General features: G+C 54.6%; 1 protein-coding gene across 13 annotated transcripts in view; it reads left to right on the top strand.

The window, feature by feature from the left end:
* Window positions 1-22029, top strand: part of CROCC (ciliary rootlet coiled-coil, rootletin) — a 57955-nt gene that overhangs the window by 11372 nt on the left and 24554 nt on the right. For all 13 annotated transcript variants that reach the window (XM_055385898.2, XM_063702344.1, XM_063702335.1 and 10 more), the window contains 14 exons: window positions 3969-4154; window positions 4247-4330; window positions 4409-4470; window positions 4552-4717; window positions 5414-5520; window positions 10806-11042; window positions 11814-11910; window positions 12573-12656; window positions 13082-13315; window positions 14079-14278; window positions 17812-17994; window positions 19175-19319; window positions 19967-20113; window positions 20469-20699. In XM_055385898.2, coding sequence (XP_055241873.2) covers window positions 4580-4717; window positions 5414-5520; window positions 10806-11042; window positions 11814-11910; window positions 12573-12656; window positions 13082-13315; window positions 14079-14278; window positions 17812-17994; window positions 19175-19319; window positions 19967-20113; window positions 20469-20699 — 1803 coding nt within the window. In that variant the 5' untranslated portion in view covers window positions 3969-4154; window positions 4247-4330; window positions 4409-4470; window positions 4552-4579. The remainder of the gene's footprint in view (window positions 1-3968; window positions 4155-4246; window positions 4331-4408; window positions 4471-4551; window positions 4718-5413; window positions 5521-10805; window positions 11043-11813; window positions 11911-12572; window positions 12657-13081; window positions 13316-14078; window positions 14279-17811; window positions 17995-19174; window positions 19320-19966; window positions 20114-20468; window positions 20700-22029) is intronic.

The raw sequence follows: 22029 nt of genomic DNA, 5'->3' as shown, positions 1-22029 counted from the left end.
CTGTCATGAATTGTGGGTGGTGATGGGGCCCTGAGCCAGGCACCCCTTTCTTTTGGTCCATGCATGGCACAGTGCCACACCCCCAGGGGCTGCCTCTTAAATGCCACCTTCTGAAGCTAGCCCTGCCCCCAGGTTGGCAGGGAAGGGAAGAGGTGGGAGGTAGCAGGTTCCTCCTCTGCTGGGACACAGCTGCTGAGGCTGGGACTGCAGCACGGGGGGTCTGGGTTAGTCTAGAAAGCTCCCTCCTGCGGTTAGGGGGGGCCCAAATGGCACGCAGAGGGCGCCCGCTGCTTCAGTTGTCCTCTATCCACCATGGTTTGAATGAGGCCCCACCTGGAGGCAGGGGTGGAACAGGAATGACCTCAAAGGCCTTTCCTGGAGGGTGGGTCCCCAGAGAACTTCAGAGCCTAGAGATCACCTCATCACAGATAGGGAAAGTAAGTCCGGGAGAGGGGCATGATAGGCCCAAGGTCAGTGGTGGTCCTGGGATGAGACCCTTGGTCCAGGGCTCTGCAGTTGGGCAACATTCTCTTTCGCTGCCACCCCTTTGTCCCCATGGCCACAGGTGGCAGTGCCTGCCCCTGTGGCCCTCACTGGCATGTTGGGCTGGGTTGGTGGGCAGTCAGCGAGATTGTTCTGATCTTTCCAACCCTGCAGCACCCCTGGCATGGGGAGCGGAGGGAGGGTCAGGTCTGTGTCCTGTTAACTGCATGTCCTGCAGGGAAACTGAGGCACTCCCAGAGGCCACCTCCCAGCCAAGAGAGAGGACCTCAGGGCCCCCATGGGGTTCCCCGCTTCTTGCTGTCCCTGAGAAGCAGGTGTAGGCGCAGCTGGGAATGGAAAGGAGGGAGTGGTCACGCCTCCCTTGGCTCCAGAGGACAGACGCCCTGGGCTCCCTCGTGTCCATAGCAACCTGGAAAGAGTAAATTGAATGGCGGTCTGAGGGCAGCGGTTGCTAGGGGAGACAGTCAACTTCTTTCATCTCTGGCTTAGTGGCAGCCTCCTTCCCTTTTGAATTGCAAGTAAAATTGAAAGGCTGTTTTGTTCAGGGTGAAATTTGTGGAAAGGGGTGAGGTGTGGCCGAGAGGGCCCTGGCTCTGGTTCTGAGCATTGGGGAAGGGGGAGGAGAACCCGGCAACGGCCTGAACCCCTCTGTGTCCCAGAGGCAAACAGCACCTGCTTCACACAGATATGCAGTGTGTACACGACACGGGCTACACTGGGCCCCACACAGAGACACACAGATGCACAAAACATGCCACAAACAACATAGTGAGACCCTAAAACCAGGCCACACAGAAACACTCCAGTTCACAGAATATGCACAGTGTTACCCGCACCCACAGGCAGATGCCACACAACCCCACACAGGCACAGAACAGTCCCCCCACCACCGCGGACCCATAACAACCATATGCAGATGACACAGCACGCTGTCTCCCACCTCATGGGTGCACACAGACAGGAAAAGCATACAGTTCAACACAGCCACCAATCGGCCCACAAAGGTATGCCCAGATGCACAAAGTGTGTATCACACATACCAGGGAGCCCAGGCACACTCCCCAGACCCACCCACGTGCGGTTGTACACTTGCCCCACCGACACACAGACATATACCCTGATACACACAGGCAGCCCCAACACCCGCGCCACAACATAGACTTTCAGCCACAGATGCTGCCTTACCTGTTCACGGGAAGGCTCAGATGCACCAAACAGTTGACGTGAACTCAGCACCCACACACTACACACACAGTGTCCTGCGTGGAGACAAATGACAAAATACACCCCACTCGCACCTAGTGAGAGCCACCAACATCAGTGCACAGCCTGTGTGGCTGCCTCAGGCCACCGCCACCACACACAGATGTGGACACCGCTCACCATTGACCTCAGTGGGCTTGGCACAGACACTTGACAGGCCTGTAGCCGCCATCCAGGCAGAAACCCCCTACTTCTACCTCCCCTGCACAGCCTTGGACTGTGTTCCTCCAGACTCAGGGGGAAGCCCCCAAGTAGTCACAGTTAGCTCCTCCCTATTGGTGGGGCTGCCATGCACGTGTCCCGGGGATGGGGTGGGTAGAGATGTCCTTGCTTTGTCTGTGGCTCATAGAACATCTCTGGGCATATGGGGTCAATGCAGGCCTGGAGGGCACCTTCCCTACCGCTAACCTGGCCTGGACCCAAGACGCGAGATAAGCGTGGGTGAAAGCAGCTGCCCTCCTGTTGGCTTCCTGTGGCTGGCGTGGCCCTGCACGGGTGGGCTTTTGAATGCCCTGCCTGGGCTGTAGCAGGCCAGGTCCTGAGGATGCAGATGGTGAGTGCGGGGCTAGCATCAGAGTAAGCTGGGCTGGGGTGTTGTCGCTGCCAGGTGCCCTTGACCCACTGTGTGCTCTCCCACTGCCCTGCTCCTCCCTCACCTCCCTTCCCCCAACAGCTGGGGAAGATGAGGGGCCACCTGGGGCCAGCAGGTGCCTTAAGGGAGTTGAGAGGGTTCTATGGCTGGTAGGGACAGCCAGAGCCCACAGGGGTCTGAGGATGTGGGGGATGGAAGCTTCCTGGGGGTGGAGGAAGGGCAGCAGCAACAGAGGCTTTCCTGCAATGAGGATGGAGGGGACCTTTTTTTTTTTTAAGACGGAGTCTTGGGCCGGATGCTGTGGCTCACACCTGTAATCCCAGCACTTTGGGAGACCAAGGCGGGTGGATTACGAGGTCAGGAGTTCGAGACCAGCCTGGCCAACATAGTGAAACCCCATCTCTACTAAAAATACAAAAAATTAGCCAGGCGTGGTGGCGTGCACCTGTAGTCCCAGCTACTTGGGAGACTGAGGCAGGAGAATCATTTGAACCCGGGAGGTGGAGGTTGCAGTGATCTGAGATCGAGCCATTGCACTCCAGCCCAGGAGACAGTGCAAGACTCTGTCTCAAAAAAATAAATAAATAAAATACAATAAAAAATAAATAAATAAAGATGGAGTCTTGCTCTGTCGCCCAGGCTGGAGTGCAGTGGCACGATCTCGGCTCACTGCAACCTCCGCCTCCCAGGTTCAAGTGATTCTCCTGCCTCAGCCTCTTGAGTAACTGGGATTACAGGTGCATGCCACCACGCCCGGCTAATTTTTGTATTTTTAGTAGAGACAGGGTTTTATCACGTTGGCCAGGCTGGTCTTGAACCCCTGACTTCAAGTGATCTACCCGCCTTGACCTCCAAAAGTGCTGGGATCACAGGCATGAGCCACTGCACCCAGCCAGAAGCGGGCATTAATATGCAGGCGCTGTATAGGGCAACATCTGTGTGCACCTCTTACAAATCTTAATGCTGTGCATATGAGGGGGTTCCTTCGTGTCCTCCGGGAATGTTTGAGGTTGCCTGTATGTGTTATGTGTGTGCATATCTTTAAGCTCAGATATGCATAGACAGATTGACACCTCTGTTTTGAATGTATTCCCATGAGCTCATCCCATTAATTCACTATCGCAACAAATATTTACTGAGCGTGAGCCACGCCATTCCACAGCCACCATTCTAGTACTAAGATAAATGAGGAACAAAAAATCCAGGTTTTCTGAGCTCACACTGGGGTGGGGGCATGGTGGGAAGACACAGGCATCAATGTAATAAACAGAAACCACGACAGGGCTAAGTGTTCTGGAGGAGAGGCGCATGGTGTACTGAGGCCCGAGGTTGACCCAGGTGCACCTTTGAGCTTTGCCTGCATGGTTTGGGTTTGTGGGCTCACCTGCATGTGTCCATGCATGCCCCGTCTGCGTGCCCATGCATGGTTGCATCACCCCATGCACACGTGCACTGCCCCTGGGCTTGCCCACATGTGCCGCTCCCCAGGGCGCCAGGCTATCAGCCTACAAGGCATTGTGGGTCTGGGCCCAGCCTGCCACCCCCTACAGAAGCCTGAGCCTGCCTTCCCAGGAGGCCCAGAACTCTCACCCAGGGCCCTTCCCTGCAGCTGGAGCAGGCTCTGCGGCTGGAGTCTGGGGAGCTGGAGACGCAGGAGCCCAGGGGGCTGGTACGGCAGAGCGTGGAGTTGCGGAGGCAGCTGCAGGAGGAGCAGGCCTCCTACCGGCGCAAGCTGCAGGCCTACCAGGAGGGCCAGCAGCGGCAGGCCCAGCTTGTGCAGCGGCTGCAGGGCAAGGTCAGGACCACCCACTCCTGCTCCTGTCCTCCCACCTGTTCACTTTGCCCCGCCCCAACCCCTGGGGCTCACCATCAGCTCCCCATCCCCAGATTCTCCAGTACAAGAAGAGGTGCTCGGAGCTGGAGCAGCAGCTGCTGGAGAGATCGGGAGAGCTGGAGCAGCAGCGGCTGAGGGTGGGTGCCAGTGTGGGGCAGGGGCAGGCCTTGCCCTCCACCTGCCCAACCTGATGCTTTAACCTCTCTCCCACCTAGGACACAGAACACAGCCAAGACCTGGAGGGCGCCCTCATCCGGCTGGAGGAGGAGCAGCAGAGGTGAGGGCGCAGCAGGGAGGGCCAGGGCTGGCAGGATGGCCCCCTGCGCGAGTGCCTACTGATCCCCTGTGCCCCATTCAGGAGTGCCAGCCTGGCCCAGGTGAATGCCATGCTCCGAGAACAGCTGGACCAGGCAGGCTCGGCCAACCAGGCTCTGAGTGAGGACATACGAAAGGTGACCAGCGACTGGACACGCAGCCGAAAGGAGCTGGAGCACCGGGAGGCGGCATGGAGGCGCGAGGAGGAGGTGGGCATGGGGGTACAGGGAGGCCAGCCTGACCCAAGAGGAAGGGGCACTGCAGAGGAGGGAGGACTCAGAAGCCTGAAGAGGGAGAGGGAGCATTGTCCAAGGGAGCCTGTTAGCAGAAGTAAATAGCCGTCATCACAATAGCTGGTCTTTATCAATGCGTAGCATGTACCACGTGCACGGTGTGCATTGACCTTTGTTCCTCATGATAACTGCATGTGGTAGGTGCTATCATTCTCCTCATTTTAAAGAGAGGTTAAGGCCGGTCGCAGTGGTTCATGCCTGTAATCCCAGCACTTTGGGAGGCTGAGAGATCGTGCCACTGCACTCCATCTTGGGCAACAAAGCAAGACTCTGTCTCCAAATAAGTAAATAAATAAAGAGAGTTTAAGTAACCTGCCCACAGTCATGCAACTGGCAGCTGGGATGCAAATCTAGGTCCCTTGCATTTTTGCCCTTCGTTGCTGCCTCTTGCAGCCAAAAGAGGACTTGAAACCCAGGTCCCTGTGCAGGAGGGAGCCATGAGGCTTGGGAGGCTGAGCGTGGCCGCTGCGACACAGCTCTGTGCACAGACCCACAGGAAGACCCAATCCCTGAACGATGGTGCCTCCCGGGATGGTCAGAGATAAGGGAAGCAGTGGGAGGGAGTAAACCCGCTCTCACCCCAACCCTTCCCTCGGCATGTCTTCCCTCCAGTCCTTCAACGCCTACTTCAGCAACGAGCACAGTCGCCTGCTCCTCCTCTGGAGGCAGGTGGTGGGGTTCCGGCGGCTGGTCAGCGAGGTGAAGATGTTCACTGAGAGGTGAGGCCTGGCCGGGGACGGGGCAGCAGCTGAGAGCCAGCCCTGCTCTTTATATCCAGCTCAACTCAGTTGAATTTCAGTTCAACTCAATGCACCTGCTGTGCACAAGGGCCGGTGAGGACACAGGCAACTTGTAATAACCATTACCACAGTCGTGGCAGTCAGCATTTATTAGATGTTTACTCTGGGCTAGGCTCTTTGTATATTTCATTTCAACTAGTATTCACAGCTTCCCTGTGAGGTAGGAACTGTGTTCATTCACATATTACAGATGAGGACATTGTGGCGCAGAGAGGTTGAGTGATCTTCCTGAGGTCACACAGTAGTACATAAGTGGCTGAGTCAAGAGTTTGAAGTTCCTGATTTTTTTTTTTTCCTCAGACAGAGTCTTGCTCTGTCACCAGGCTGGAGTGAGGTGGCACGATCTTGGATCACTGCAACCTCCACCTCCTGGGTTCAAGCAATTCTCCTGCCTCAGCCTCCTGAGTTGCTGGGATAACAGGCACATGCCGCCACACCCGGCTAATTTTTTTTTTTTTTTTTTTTTTTGTATTTTAGTAGAGACGGGGTTTCACCATGTTGCCCAGGATGGTCTCGAACTCCTGAGCTCAGGCAATCCGCCAGCTTCAGCCTCCCAAAGTGCTGGGATTATAGGCATGAGCCACAGCGCCAGGCTGAAGTTCCTGATTTTAATCCACTAGAATATTCAGCTTTGCTACCAAGGACCTCACAGCCTCTTGTGATGAAAAGATGTAGATCCCCAAAATTCTAGGCTGGGCACGGTGGCTCACGCCTGTAATCCCAGCACTTGAGGAGGCCGAGGCGGGTGGATCACCTGAGGTTAGGAGTTCAAGACCAGCCTCAACATGGAGAAACCCTGTCTCTACTAAAAATACAAAATTAGCCAGGCATAGTGGTGCATGCCTGTAATCCCAGCTACTCGGGAGGCTGAGGCAGGAGAATTGCTTGAACCTGGGAGGCAGAGGTTGCGGTGAGCCAAGATCTCGCCATTGTACTCCGGCCTGGGCAACAAGAGCGAAACTCCGTCCAAAAAAATAAAATAAAATTCTAGACTGAGGAAGCAAGTGGTCAGTGATACGTACGTGAAACAGAGGGAATGTCTTCGAGGCTCAGAAGGATGGGAGGGGTGGGGAGGTCAGAAAAACCACTTTGTGGAGATGGAATTTGCACAGAGCCTCAAGGGATGGGTAGGGTTGAAGCAGAGCAGCAGGCGCTCCAAGCAGGAGCAAGGCATGAGCAAAGGCATGGAGGTGGGAGCCCATGGCAGCCAGGGGGGTTGCAATGAAGAGCTGGTACAGGGAAAGGAGAGCCTGCCTCAGCGGGGGAGCTTGGGCCTGCCTGATCTTTGAGCAGGGGTGTCTGATCTGTGTGAGCAGTCAGCTCAACAGTAGTGTCAGGGAGGCTGCGGAGAGAGCCCCAAGGCAGGAGGCCAAGGTATTTCATTTAGTGCGTTAAAAACATTTTAGTTAGTAATCTTTTCTTTTCTTTATGGCTCACTACAGCCTCAGCCTCCTCGTCTCAAGCAATCCTCCTACCTCAGATCCTGTGCAGTTGGGACCACAGGTGCATGCCAGCAGGCTTGCTGATTTTTTTATTTCTTGTAGAGTCGAGGTCTCACTTTGTTGCCCAGGCTGGTCTTGAACTCCTGAGCCCAAGTGATCCTCCTGCCTTGACCTCCCAAATGCTGGGATTACAGGCGTGAGCAACCACACCTGGTTTAATAATCTTTTCTTAATATCATCAAATAGCCAGTGTCTAAATTTTCCATATGTCTCATAAATGTCACAGATAGGCCAGGTGCAGTGGCTCACACCTATAATCCCAGTACTTCAGGAGGCCGAGGCGGGCGGATCACCTGAGGTCAGGAGTTCGAGACCAGCCTGGCCAACATGGTGAGACCCCTATCTCTACTAAAAATACAAAAATTATCCAGGTGTGGTGACACATGCCTGTAATCCCAGCTACTGGGGAGGCTGAGGCCCCAGATTCGCCTGAACCCAGGAGGCGGAGGTTTCAGTGAGCCGAGATAACACCATTGCACTCTAGCCTGGGTGACAGAGTGAAACTCTGTCTCAAAAAAAAAAAGTCACAGATAGTCTTCCTTTAGTTTTTTCTTTACAATTTGTTTGAATCTAGATCCATAGACATTTACAAAATGTAAATGGTTGCTTTGTCTTTTTTTTTTTTTTTTTGAGATGGAGTCTCACTTTGTTGCCCAGGCTGGAGTGAAGTGGCGCGATCTTGGCTCACTACAACCTCTCCCTCCTGGGTTCAGCAATTCTATGGCTTCAGCCCCCTGAGTAGCTGGGATTACAGGAGTGCGCCACCACGCCCAGCTAACTTTTGTATTTTTAGTAGAGATGGGGGCTTCACCATGTTGGCCAGGCTGGTCTTGACCTCAGGTGATCCACCTACCTTGGTCTCCCAAAGTGCTGGGATTACAGGTCCCAGCCACTGTGCCCGGCCCCTGCTTTGTCTTTTAAGTCCCTTTTAACTTATTTGTTCAGGAAACTGGGCTAGTTGTCCTTGGAGATTCTCATGGTCTGGATTTTGCTGGTTGCATCCTTATGGTGTCAATTAACATGTTTCTTTATCCCATGTATTTCCTGTAAATTGGATGTTGGATCTAAAGCTAGGTCAGATTCAGGTTCTTCTGCTTGCTTTTTTGTTTGATCAAGACTCCATAAGTAGAATGTGTTCTTCCATCAGGATGCCCCTATGCCAGCTGTCTCTCTTTTCAAGATCCAACCCACTCATCAGAGGCTGCAAAACTGTGAGCTTCTCATTTAGTCACTCCTGTGTATATTAATTAGAATTCTGGAATGAGGCACTTTCTCTCCTTACTATTAGATAACCAGTGGTACTGTTCATTCAGGAAAGGAAAGGATTTAACCTGTATTATGGACTGAAAATACATTTTTTTTTTTTGAGACAGTCTCTCTCTGTCGCCCAGGCTGGAGTGCAGTGGCACAATCACAACTCACATTAGGCTTGACCTCCCAGGCTCAAGTGATCCTCCCACCTCAGCCACCCAAGTAGCTGGGACTACAAGTGTGCACCACTATATCTAGCTAATTTTTGTTTGTTTGTTTGTTTTTAGAGACAGGGTCTTGCCATGTTGCCCAGGCTGGTCTCGAACTCCTGGGCTCAAGCAGTGCACCTGCCTTGGCCTCCTAAAGTGCTGGAATTACAAAAATGGGCCACCATGCCTGGCCTTAAAATACAAAACAAAAACAAAAACAAAAATTTTAAGTAGCCTTTAAAATTTTTATATTTTACTTTTGATTAAGTCACATGTTCACAAGGTTCACATTTCAAAAGGGTACACAGTAAAATGGCTCCCTTTCACCTCTGACCCCAGATATTCCTCTTCGCTCCTTGGAGGCAAGCAGCATTATCAGCTTCTTTTTCTTTTTATATATACAAATTTTTTCTTTTTTCTTTTTTGCTTCTTCTTCTTTTTTTTTTTTTTTTTTTTGGCCACCAAGTTACCATGAGAAGCATTATCAGCAGTTTCTTTTTTTTTTTTTTTCTTTTTTGAGATACAGTCTTGCTCTGTCTCCCATGCTGGAGTGCAGTGGCACGATCTTGGCTCACTGCAACCTCCGCCTCCCGGGTTCAAGCGATTCTCCCACCTCCGCCTCCCAAGTAGCTGGGATTACAGGCATGAGCCACCACACCCAGCTAAGTTTTGTATTTTTAGTAGAGGTGGGGTTTTGCCATGTTGGCCAGGCTGGTCTTGAACTCCTGACCTCAGGTGATCCTCCTGCCTCAGCCTCGCAAAGTGCTGGGATTACAGGCATGAGCCACCACGTCTGGCCTATCAGTTTCTTAAGTGACCTTCCAGGGTTATCTTACATAATCAAATAAAGCAGATCACACACACGCACAGAGACACACAGACACATGCACACTTTTTTGCATATACGCCTGGTAAAATTTCATCTTCACAGTTCTTGAAGATGCTTTCCTCACCTACTAGTTATAACTGGGAGGTGGCTCTGTGTCAGGCCAGGAAGAACTTCTCCACTGGTTTTTTTGTTTTGTTTTGTTTTGTTTTGAGACGTAGTCTCACTCTGTCGCCCAGGCTGGAGTGCAGTGGCCCAATCTCGGCTCACTGCAAGCTCCGCCTCCCGGGTTCACGCCATTCTCCTGCCTCAGCCTCCCGAGTAGCTGGGACTACAGGCACCTGCCACCTCACCTGGCTAATTTTGTTTTTGTATTCTTAATAGAGACAGGGTTTCACCGTGATAGCCAGGATGGTCTCGATCTCCTGACCTCGTGATCCGCCCGTCTCGGCCTCCCAAAGTGCTGGGATTACAGGCGTGAGCCACCAAGCCCGGCCTTCCACTGGTTTTTCTTGGCCACAGAGTGTTCCACAGAATGGATGTACCATCGTGTACTTAGTAGCAGTCCCCTTTTGATAGACATTTAGGTTGTCACCAGGATTTCTTACACGAGCAATGCTGCAGTGAACCTCCTTGTCCACAAGCCATCTCCTCTGTGCTGGGGTATATCTTTGGATACGTTCTTAGAGGAGGAGCCGGTGCGGAAGGTTCTATGCATGCATAGTTTTCAGAGCTCTCCCTCAGTGCCCTCCGTTGTGGTTGTATCACCCTCCCACCAGCTGTGTAGGGGAGGGCCTGTTACCCCAGAGCCCCTCCTTGTGTATTATGTATCCCTTTTTTTTTTTCCCCAATCTGAGAGTGGACAAATGGCATCCCAGTGTAGGGTTTTTTTTTTCTTCCTCTTTAGTTTTTGAGATGGAGTCTCACTATGTTTCCCATGCTGGCCTCAAACTCCTGGGCTCAAGCAGTCCTGCCTCAGCTTCCCGCATAGCTGGGACTGCAGGTGCATGCCACCACACCCAGCCTAGTATAGTTTTATTTTTATTTTATTTATTTATTTATTTTGAGACACAGTCTTGCTGTGTCTCCCAGGCTGGAGTGCAGTGTCATGATCTCGGCTTACTGCAGTCTCCACTTCCTGGGTTCAAGCAATTCTCCTACCTCAGCCTCCCAAGCAGCTGGGACTACAGGAGTGCGCCACCACGCCTGGCTAATTTTTTGTATTTTTAGTAGAGATAGGGTTTCACCATGTTGGCCAGGCTGGTCTCGAACTCCTGACCTCACGTGATCTGCCCGCCTTGGCCTCCTGAAGTGCTGGGATTATAGGTGTGAGCCACCACGCCCTGCCCCAGCGCAGTTTTAATTTGTAGTTGGGAGCAAGCCCCATCCATCCCCAGCCTGTGCTCTCTCCCGAAGGGACCTGCTGCAGCTGGGAGGGGAGCTGGCCCGGACATCACGAGCTGTCCAGGAGGCGGGCCTGGGACTGAGCACAGACCTACGGCTGGCAGAGAGCCGGGCCGAGGCAGCCCTGGAGAAACAGGCCCTGCTGCAGGCCCAGCTGGAGGAGCAGCTGCGGGACAAGGTGCTCCGCGAGAAGGACCTGGCGCAGCAGCAGATGCAAAGCGACCTGGACAAGGCTGACCTCAGTGCCAGGTGGGTACCTGGTGGATGCCGCACGAGGCAGGCGTCCCTGCAGAAGGTAAAACTGGAGAGTTGGGGAGAAGGGAGCATCTGTTCACTAGGAGCAGGGCCTTCCTTTGTGAGCTCAGCCAGTCTTCCCATACACTGAGGTTCCGAAGGCACTTGCCCAGTGTTTATCATAAACAGCTTAGCCTCCTATGACAGAACTTGTGGCCGGGTGCGGTGGCTCACACCTGTAATCCCAGCACTTTGGGAGGCCAAGGTGGGGGATTACCTGAGGTCAGGAGCTCAAGACCAGCCTGTCCGACAGGCAAAACCCTGTCTCTACTAAAAATACAAAAATTAGCTGGGTGTGGTGGCACGTGCCTGTAATCCCAGCTACGAGGGAGGCTGAGACAGGAGAATCGCTTGAACCCAGGATGTGGAGGTTGCAGTGAGCCAAGATCACATCTCTGTGTTCCGGCCTGGATGACAGAGTGAAACTCCGTCTAAAAAAAAAAAAAAAAAAAAAAAAAAAAGAACTTGTGCCGCTTACTCCTGCCACCTGGACAAGTCTTCTTGTGCTTTCCCATGAGGTAAAGCTGGTGGGAACCTCATTCCCATTTCACAGATGAGAAATGTGAGGTCTGGAGAGGAGCTGGGACTTGTCTGAGGTCACACAGCCAGGGAGGTGGATGTTAGGGTCCCTGCCTCGGGTGTGGAGAAGCATGGTGGACACAGAGCTAGTGGATTTGAGAGGCTGGGGTGGTCCCGTATTCACCTCTGTTGCTCCCCCAACTCCAGAGTGACAGAGCTGGCCCTGGCAGTGGAGCGTCTTCAGAAGCAGAATCTGGAGAAGGATCAGGTCAACAAGGACCTCACTGAGAAGCTTGAGGCCCTGGTGAGCTGCAGCTGCCCCTGAGATGGGGCAGGGTGGGATGGGGTACCGGCCAGATCCACGGACGCAGGCTTAGGGCTGGGCTGCCTGGGCCACCCCCAGCATCCCACTCACACTGAGGTTCAGCCCTCACAGGTGTGCAGGCTTTGTGGGAAGCACACTCACCTCCTCCATCCCATTTCTTCCTCCCAGCAGCCCTGTAGCATAATCCTCATGACACAGATGGGGAAACTGAGGCCCAAGAGGGGAAATGCTTGTCCAGTCTCAGAGCCAGTAAGCGGGAGAGTCGGGACTTGAACTCCTATCCGCGTTCTCCAGGTCCAGATGCTGCCTCTGGAATCCCAGCTGCCCATCCCCACTAGTGGGACACTCACTCCCCCAGGGTACAGCCTGGTTTGGTCACCCCTCTGTGTGGGGCCTGGCCTGGGTTCTAGGTCCAGCTCTCCTCCAATCGACTGTGTGACCTGGGGCAGGACATAGCTCTTCTCTGGGCCTGGTCTGTTCAGTGAGGGCCTCGGGCCTGCTGTGGGGTCTACCAGTGGGCTGGCCTATGGACATGGCTTCAGAGGCTACCTGGTCAGTGGTGGGCCAGGTAGGGAGGGAAAGGGGAGGTTTCAGATAAGACAGAACCCCGACCACCCTTTGTCTCCCTCACCGCACTCCAGGAATCCCTGCGGCTACAGGAGCAGGCGGCCCTGGAGACAGAGGATGGAGAGGGGCTACAGCAGACCCTAAGGGACCTGGCACAGGTGTGAGCCCAGAGAGGCGGGAAGACAGCGCCCTGCCAGGCAGTCCCAGGCTCCCCCGCCACGTCTTTCGGTGACCTGGGACTGAACTGCAAATGGGTGGGGGCCTGGGACCCAGGCTGTAGCTGCTCAGCATCCCTGCTAGCTCACCCAGCCTCTGCCCTGGGGAGCCCCCAGTCTCAGAGGGGAGGCACGGCCCTTTGGGAGCCCACCTGTGAGCAAGGCCAAATGATGTCTTCCCAATAAATGGGAGGCCTCAGCGGCGAGCCGAGGACTGAGCTAGTGGAGGAGGTGAAATCAGGAAGGCTTCTTGTAAGAGGCAGCATTTGGAATGAGGCAGCCCCCAGCCTCGCCTGGGCGTCTTTGCCCAGCTAACCCCGCGGTTCCTAACTCAGCAGCCTCCTTCTGCCTCCCTCCCCCACCCTCAGGCCGTCTTGTCAGACTCTGAGAGCGGCGTCCAGCTGAGCGGCTCTGAGCGCACCACGGATGCTTCCAACGGCAGCCTGCGGGGGCTCTCGGGCCAGCGGACCCCGTCCCCACCGCGGCGCTCCTCGCCCGGCCGAGGCCGTTCACCCCGCCGAGGCCCCTCCCCGGCCTGCTCAGACTCCTCCACGCTCGCCCTGATCCACTCCGCCCTGCACAAGCGCCAGCTGCAGGTCCAGGTAGGAAGGGGCTTGAGCGTTCCGGGCGCAGCCAGAGGCCTGGGGGAGGGGCTCGCGCCCTCCGGGTGGGGGCGGGGGCGGGGGCGGGGGCGGGGGTGGGTCCGGGGCCAGGGTCCGAGGGAGGAGTCTGAGCGCCATGGGGTGCAGCCAGAGCCCTGAGAAATAGTGTCTGAGGGTGTAAGGACCCCCAAGGAGGTGGCCGAGAGCTCTGCGGTGAAGCCGAGCCCAGAAGTGGGGGTGCTTGGGTAGCTGGGGGTGGGCGCTTGGGCAGCTGGTGGAGGGAGGAGGCTGCGGCAGTGTTAGGGTCCTGGTAGAGAGGGAGACAGGTCCCTGGTCATACAGAGCCAGGACCCTGGGAAAAGGTCTAGCAAGGGGAATCAGAGCTTGGGAACTAGGGGCAGAGCCAGGGTAGGGAGGAGTCTGAGAGTGGAACCAGGATGCAAGGGGGAGGAGCCTGGGAGCCCTGGGGGTGGGGTCAGAACCCAGGAGACAAGTGTTCCTGGGGGTTTGTCTGGCATCCAGGGGACTTTGATAGGAGTTGTCCGGGACCCCAGGGAGGTGAGGGCTCAGAGGGTGGTGAGGGCACATAGGAGGGGAGCGGAAGCCTGGCTCTCAGGCCTAGGCCCCTATCCTGCCCCAGGCCAGGTCCAGGCCCTGGACCCCGCCTAGCGTAGGCTAATGTGTATCCCTGGAACCAGAAGAGAGTAGGTGGCTCTGGAGGCCTCTCAGGCCCCCCCAGACTCTGTGACCCCCCACACCCCAGGACATGCGTGGGCGCTATGAGGCAAGCCAGGACTTACTGGGCACCCTGCGGAAGCAGCTTAGCGACAGCGAGAGTGAGCGGCGGGCCCTAGAGGAACAGCTGCAGCGCCTGCGGGACAAGACCGACGGCGCCATGCAGGCCCACGAGGACGCCCAGCGCGAGGTGCAGCGGCTGCGGAGCGCCAACGAGCTCCTGAGCAGGTGCCGGGGAGGTCTGAGCTGGGGGGTACTGAAGAATAAGTCACCGTCTGGGCATAACACCACTCAAGCCTTATGCGTATGGCTCTGCACTAATATGGTCGCCACTAGCTGCATGTGCCTATTAACGTGTATTTATTTATTTATTTATTTATTTTTAAAATGGAGTCTCACCCTGTCGCCCAGGCTGGAGTGCAGTGGCGCGATCTCGGCTCACTGCAAGCTCCGCCTCCTGGGTTCACGCCATTCTCCTGCCTCAGCCTCCCGAGTATCTGGGACTACAGGCCCCTGCCACCACACCGGGCTAATTTTTTTTTTTTTTTTTGAGACGGAGTTTCACTGTGTGGCCCAGGCTGGAGTGCAGTGGCGCGGTCTTGGCTCATTGCATCTTCCTCCTCCCGGGTTTAAGCAATTCTCACCTCAGCCTCTGAAGTAGCTGGGATTATAGGTGCCCACGACCACACCCGGCTAATTTTTTTTGTATTTTTAGTAGAGACGGGGTTTCACCATCTTGGCCAGGCTGATCTTGAACTCCTGACCTCATGTTCTACCCGCGTCCATCTCCCAAAGTGCTGGGATTACAGGCATGAGCCACCGCGCCCGGCCAACATTTATTTTTTAGTATTCAGTTTTGTTTTGTTTTGCTTTGAGTCACGCTCTTGCTCTGTTTCCCAGGCTGGGGCACAGTTGGTCCATCACAGCTCACTGTAGCCTGGAACTCCCAGACTCAAGCGATCCTCCCACCTCTACCTCCCAACTGCCCCTAGTTGGGGGCCTGGGCCTGGCCTGGGGAAGGATATGGGACCGAAGCCTGAGAGTTAGGTTTCCACTCCCTTCCTCTGTGCCCTCACCACCCTCTGAGCCCTCACCTCCCTGGGTTCCTGGGCAACTCTGATCTCAGCCCCGAGGATAGTAGACAAGCCGCCAACATTTCTAAATTTTTTGTAGAGATGGGGGTCTCACTATGTTGGCCATGCTGGTCTTGAACTCCTAGCTTCAATCACTCTTCCCACCTCAGCCTCCCAAATTGCTGGGATTACAGGCATAAGCCACTGTGCCTGGCTCTATTAAAATTTAATTAAAATTTTTAAAAAGTGAAAATTCAGGCTGGGTGTGGTGGCTCACACCCAGCTTGCTGGCCAACATGGTGAAACCCTGTTTCTACTAAAAATACAAAAATTAACCAGGCATGGTGGCATGCTCCTGTAATCCCAGCTATTCAGGAGGCTGAGGTGGGAGAATCACTTGAACCCTGGAGGCAGAGGTTGCAATGAGCCAGGATCGTGCCACTGCACTCCAGGCTGGGAGATAGAGCGAGACTCCATCTCAAAAAAAAAAAAATAATAATAATGCTGGGCCCGGTGGCTCACACCTGTAATCCCAGCACTTTGGAAGGCCAAGGCGGGCGGATCATGAGGTCAGGAGATTGAGACCATCCTGGCTAACACAGTGAAACCCCGTCTCTCCTAAAAATACAAAAAGTAAATTAGCTGGGCGTGGTGGCAGGCACCTATAGTCCCAGCTACTTGGAAGACTGAGGCAGGAGAATGGCCTGAACCCGGGAGGCAGAGCTGGCAGCGAGCCAAGATGGCGCTACTGCACTCCAGCCTGAGCGACAGCAAGACTCCGTCTCAAAAAAAAAAAAAAAGAAAAAATTCAGTTCTTTAGTTGCCCTAGCCACATTTCAAGCACTCATCAACCATACATGGCCATAGAACATTGCTGTCATCTCAGAGAGTTCTATTGCCAGCACTATTTTGGACTGTATTTCTTGGAGTTTTTTTAGAGATGGGGTCTTGCTGTGTTGCCCAGGATGGTCTCAAACTCCTGGCCTCAAGTGATTCCCCTGCCTCGGCCTCCCAAAATGCTGGGATTAGAGGCATAAGCCACCATGCCTAGCCTTGAAGATTTTTTTTTTTCTCTTAATTTGAGACAGGGTCTTGTTATGTCACCCAGTCTGGAGTGCAGTGGTGCGATCTCAGTTCACTGCAACCTCCACCTCCTAGGCTTAAGTGATCCTCCCACCTCAGCCTCCTGAGTAGCTGGGACTACAGGCACACACCACCACGCCTGCCTAATTTTTCTGTTTTTTGTAGAGATAGGGTTTCGCCATGTTGCCCAGGCTGATCTCTAACTCCTGAGCCCGTCTCGGCCTCCCAAAGTACTGGGATTATAGGTGTGAGCCATCACGCCAGGCACCCTGAAGATTTTTAAGACAAGAAATTATCCACTTCTTAGCTGCCAGGTTGTTTTTGATATTTTGTTGTTTGGTTTTTCTCTTCATAAATGTAACCATCTAATGAAAAGTTTGAAAAATAGGAATAAAAAGACAGCGACTTCTCACAGCCTCATCTGCCCATCCTAATTCATTTAGGGCACTGGTTTTCCTTCCCATTGTGTTGCCTGGCAGTGAGATAGCAAACGTTTCCTGCACACCTACTGTGTGCCAGGCTCTTGGCTGAGTGTTTTATATGTACTCTGTGATTTAGTCGTCCTGTCAAACTCATGCAATTCGGAACTCTGTTGTTGTAAGCTTGAGAGACTGGCTCAGACTCATACAGCGTGTGTGGCTGGGGGTGGCAGGGTGGGAACTGGAATTCAGGTCCATGTGAGAGTAAACCCAAGCTTTCCATGCCTGGAAAGGCACTCCAGCCTGGGCGACAGAGTGAGACGCCGTCTAAAAAAAAAAAAAAAAAATTACTGGGCGCATTGGCTCATGCCTGTAATCCCAGCACTTTGGGAGGCCGAGGCAGGCAGGTCACGAGGTCAGAAGATTGAGACCATCCTGGCTAACACAGTGAAACCCCATCTCTACTAAAAATACAACAAATTACCCAGACGTGGTGGCGGGCGCCTGTATTCCCAGCTACTTGGGAGGCTGAGGTAGGAGAATGGCGTGAACCCGGGAGGTGGAGCTTGCAGTGAGTGGAGATTGCGCCACTGCACTCCAGCCTGGGCGACAGAGCGAGACTCCGTCTCAAAAAAAAAAAACAAAATCATGCCGTGAAGTTTTTTTGCACCTATGGCCAGTGGGGAACGTGCCAGCTCATGGCAAGTCTTTGGGGTCCCAGTTGTTCCCTTCTCCTCCCTCCCCTGCCGTGGCCACCACGTGCCTGTGTAGCAGGAAGCTGTGGGATCTGCAGACTCAGCTCTATAAGGCTTCCCAGAATTGAGGGGCATGGGGTGTTATAGGGGACATTTCCTGGTCACATGGCTTAGCAGAGCTGGCGGCACAATTGCCATGCGTCCCAGGAGCCTAGCTTGGCCTCTTCTACCTGGTAGGGTGCTTGGAGATCACGCCAGCACCTGCATCCACTCCAAGTGGGCGGACTGGAGAGAAGGAAAGCCAGGTTCTTCTGCTGGAGTGTGTGAGTGAAATGAGTCAGCCATGGACAGGGTGGTCAGGGAAGGCTTCCTGGAGGCAGGTGCCTTGGAAGACTGGAGGATGTAGCTCATGGCTAGAGGAGCAGCCAGCCACCTTCCCTGCAGAGAGCAGCCCCAGCATCCCCTCTGCTCCACCTCCCCTTGTCCTGAAGGGAGAAGAGCAACCTGGCCCACAGCCTGCAGGTGGCCCAGCAGCAGGCCGAGGAGCTGCGGCAGGAGCAGGAGAAGCTGCAGGCTGCCCAGGAGGAGCTGCGGCGCCAGCGGGACCGGCTGGAGGAAGAGCAGGAGGACGCAGTGCAGGATGGCGCGCGGGTGCGCCGGGAGCTTGAGCGCAGGTGAGCAGCATCTCGCCACCCTGCCAGGGCCCTTCAAATGTGCCTCGGGTCCCCTGACAGTGCCCCCCGTGGGGTTAGGTGACCCCCACTGGGTCCTGGGCCTCCTACCGTCTGGACCCCTCTGATGTTGGGTTTTCTAACCAGACCCATTTCAGGAAACTGGGGCTCAGGGAGGTGTCGTCACTTACCTGGAGTCAGAGAACTAATTAAAAGGTAGAACTTGGATGATAATAACAAGAATAATTAAAATAGCAGTAGTAATATTAGTAGTAGTATTTTAAAAATTTAGTTAGAATAATAATAATATCCTTACTAATTTCACTAAGTGCCAGATACCATTTTAAGCAATTCAGTACTCTCATTTAACTCCATGATAACTCTGTGACATAGAAGCTGTTATCTCCATTTTGTGGATGGTAAACTGAGGCACAGAGAAGCCATGTCACTTGCCCCAGGTCACACAGTTAGCAGAAGAGCCAGGATTTGAACCCAGACATTCTGCCTTCAGAGTTAACCTCTTCACCACTGCGCTGCTTACCTCTCAGGGACGTGATCAATGATGATGTTTAGTAGACTGTGGTGGAGCATGTTATTCTTGTTTCTGAAGGTCCTTGGGGAGATGTGTCAGGCACTATTTTAAGCACATGTGAAGTTTGTATCCTTAAAACAGGCCAGGCACGGTGGCTCACGCCTGTAATCCCAGCACTTTGGAAGGCCGAGGCAGGCAGATCGCCTGAGGTCAGGAGTTCGAGACCAGCCTGACCAACGTGGAGAAATCCCGTCTCTACTAAAACTACAAAAATTAGTCAGGCGTGGTGGTGAGCACCTGTAATCCCAGCTACTAGGGAGGCTGAGGCAGGAGAACTGCTTGAACCTGGGAGGCAGAGGTTGCAGTCAGCCAGGATCGCACCACTGTACTCCAGCCTGTGTGACAGAGCAAGACTGTGTCTCAAAAAAACAAACAATGTCACGAGGCAACTGTTACCTCATTTTGCAGATGTGAAAACGGAGGCCCAGGGTCATGGAGCTAAGCGGTAGTGGGCTTGGTTGCCCTGTGGCTCAGGCTGTTTCTCTCCAAACTCCTGCCTCAGGCCTGGTCCCCGGCCCAGCATCTTGCTGGCTACAGGAGGTTCGGGGCAGGAAAGTGACATGGGCCACCCACCCACCCTTTGTCCCGCAGCCATAGACAACTAGAGCAGCTGGAAGGGAAGCGCTCAGTCCTGGCCAAGGAGCTGGTGGAGGTGAGGGAGGCGCTGAGCCGCGCCACGCTGCAACGTGACATGCTACAGGCCGAGAAAGCCGAGGTGGCCGAGGCGCTGACCAAGGTGGGTCCCTGTCTGCTGCACAACCCCAAACCTACCTCTGACCCCCAGCCCCAAGCCTTGTCACTCTGGCACAGACTGGTCCCAGTGTCAGGCAGACCTCTGAGCCTGGTCACAGACTGACTCCTTCTTTCTGGATACAGGCTGATCTTTGTCACAGGCCACAGACCTCTGGACCTCTGGTCCCAGCCATAAGTGGACTGACCTCTCTTTATGGCCATATCCCTGCTCTTCTGGATGCTCCCGGGGGCAGTGCCTATAGCTCAGGGTCATCCAGTGCCTGAGACTCAGGTCCTGGGGTCTGAGAGTTGGGGCCACAGCCCAGAGAGTCCTTGGCGGGGTCATGCCCTGTCCGCTGCAGTCTGGGCTCTGAGCAGTGTTATCCCTAGACCCTACTCGGGATCCCCTGAACTCTGGCCCTGCCCTGCAGCTTGAGCTATTTTTGCATAGCTCTGTGGTGTGTGGCTTTTAAATAGCTCATAAGCAGCAGGCTTTCTGTGGTGATTTTTTTTTTTCCATCTCACACTGTGTCCCCTCCTTGTCTCCCCTCCCCTGTCTCCGAGGGTCCATCTCTCTGGGTCTCTTCTTGGGCCTCCTCACCTCCTCCCGACCTTTCTGCCTTCCTCATTTCTCGGGGCCTGACCCTGCAGGCTGAGGCTGGCCGCGTGGAGCTCGAGCTCTCCATGACCAAGCTGAGGGCAGAGGAGGCCTCCCTGCAGGACTCCCTGTCCAAGCTGAGCGCCCTCAATGAGAGCCTTGCTCAGGACAAGTTGGATCTGAACCGCCTTGTCGCCCAGGTACGCTGTGCACCTGCGGGCCCACCTGCCTTGCCCCCCCATCCTCCCCACTCAGTGAGGCACCCCGGGCCCGGCCCTGCACCTGTCTTGGCCCCTGCCTCCCTTTCTGTCCCTGGTTCTCTGTCTGTCTCTGGTTCTCTGTCTGTCTGTCTATCCCCTCTAGGCATCAAAGCACAGAAGTTCCATGAGCCCTCCTCATTTCCCCCTCCCCAGTGTCCCATACACCCAAGGGCACTGTCCCTCATTCCCTGGGAGCCTCCCCTGGGCTATTGTGGCTGGTGGGTGGGTGGAGGAGGCGTCCTGGTCCTGAGAGGGATGCCCTGCTCACGAGGCCCCACTCCTACCTGGCCTCCAGCTGGAGGAAGAAAAGTCCGCCCTGCAGGGCCGGCAGCGGCAGGCGGAGCAGGAGGCCACAGTGGCGCGGGAAGAGCAGGAACGGCTAGAGGAGCTGCGGTTGGAGCAGGAGGTGGCGCGGCAGGGCCTGGAGGGCTCCCTACGAGTGGCTGAGCAGGCCCAGGAGGCATTGGAGCAGCAGCTCCCCACGCTGCGCCATGAGCGCAGCCGGCTGCAGGAGCAGCTAGCGCAGGTGGGCCAAGCTGTGTGTGGGGTGGTGTGGAGAGCATGTGGGGCAGGCCGGGCTCCCAGCCCCCTGCATCCAGTCCTGGGTTAAGTCACAGGCACTGGAGCCTGCTTCTGGGTTAAATCCAGCCCCACTTCTGCTAGCTGGGGACCTTGGACAAGCTGCCCAACCTCCCATACCTCAGTTGCCCCATCTATAACATGGGGCCAGCCGGGCGCAGTGGCTCATGCCTATAATCCCAGCACTTTGGGAGGCCGAGGCAGGTGGATCACCTGAGGTCCGGAGATCAAGACCATCCTGGCTAACACGGTGAAACCCTATCTCTACAAAAAATTAGCTGGGTGTGGTGGCACGCGCCTGTAGTCCCAGCTACTCAGGAGGCTGAGGCAGGAGAATCGCTTGAACCCAGGAGGCAGAGGTTGCAGTGAGCCAAGATCATGCCACTGCACTCCAGCCTGGGCAACAGAGCAAGACTCCGTCTCAATAATATTAATAATAATAATAATAATAATAATGATACAGATTAATAATAGGTGGAGACTTTTTAGAATTGGAATCTTAGACTTTTGGGAACATCACATCTGGAAGAGACCTTAATGTTTCAAGGATCCAGGGACCTTCATGCAAGGTCTATCCTGGAGCGCCTGGGTTTCTGGGAGGGGCCTCTAGAGGATGGGGTAGGGGGTGCAGGAAGCAGGGTGCAGGTCTCCACCTTGAGGCCTGCTGAGCAGCTGCACTTGGGTCTGGTTTATATATTCAGCTTCTCTGCAAGTTTAGAGTAATACAAGGGTTCTGTTACTCCCAGAGCTGAGTGAGGGCCCTCGTTTTTTTTGTTTTGTTTTGTTTTGTTTTTTTGTTTTTGTTTTTTCAGACAAAGTCTTGCTCTGTTGCCCAGGCTGGAATGCAGTGGCACGATCTGGGCTCACTGCAACCTCCGCCTCCGGGGTTTAAGCTGTTTGCCTGCCTCAGTGTCCCAAGTAGCAGGGACTACAGGCGTGCACCACCATGCCCGGCTAATTTTTGTGTTTTTAGTAGAGACAGGGTTTCACCACGTTGGCCAGGCTGGTCTTGAACTCCTGACCTCAAGTGATCCACCTGCCAAAGTGCTGGGATTATAGGCGTGAGCCACCGTACCTGGCTGGGCCCTCGTTTTTGTACACACGTGCATTGCAGATCTAGAGAAGGTCATGACTTGCCCAAGTACATATAGCACATCAGGACAGACCCTGGGCTCAAACCCAGGCCTTCTGCCATGACTGGGTTAGGCCCAGAGTTGGGGTGCTGCACGATGAACAAGCTGGGGGATGCTGGGAGTGCTGCTCAGTCTCTGGGTGGG

Source organism: Gorilla gorilla, chromosome 1, assembly GCF_029281585.2.
Source record: "Gorilla gorilla gorilla isolate KB3781 chromosome 1, NHGRI_mGorGor1-v2.1_pri, whole genome shotgun sequence".
NCBI classification, from domain to species: domain Eukaryota; kingdom Metazoa; phylum Chordata; class Mammalia; order Primates; family Hominidae; genus Gorilla; species Gorilla gorilla.
Note: the sequence above shows the minus strand (reverse complement) of the source record. Positions and strands in the feature narration are given on the sequence as shown.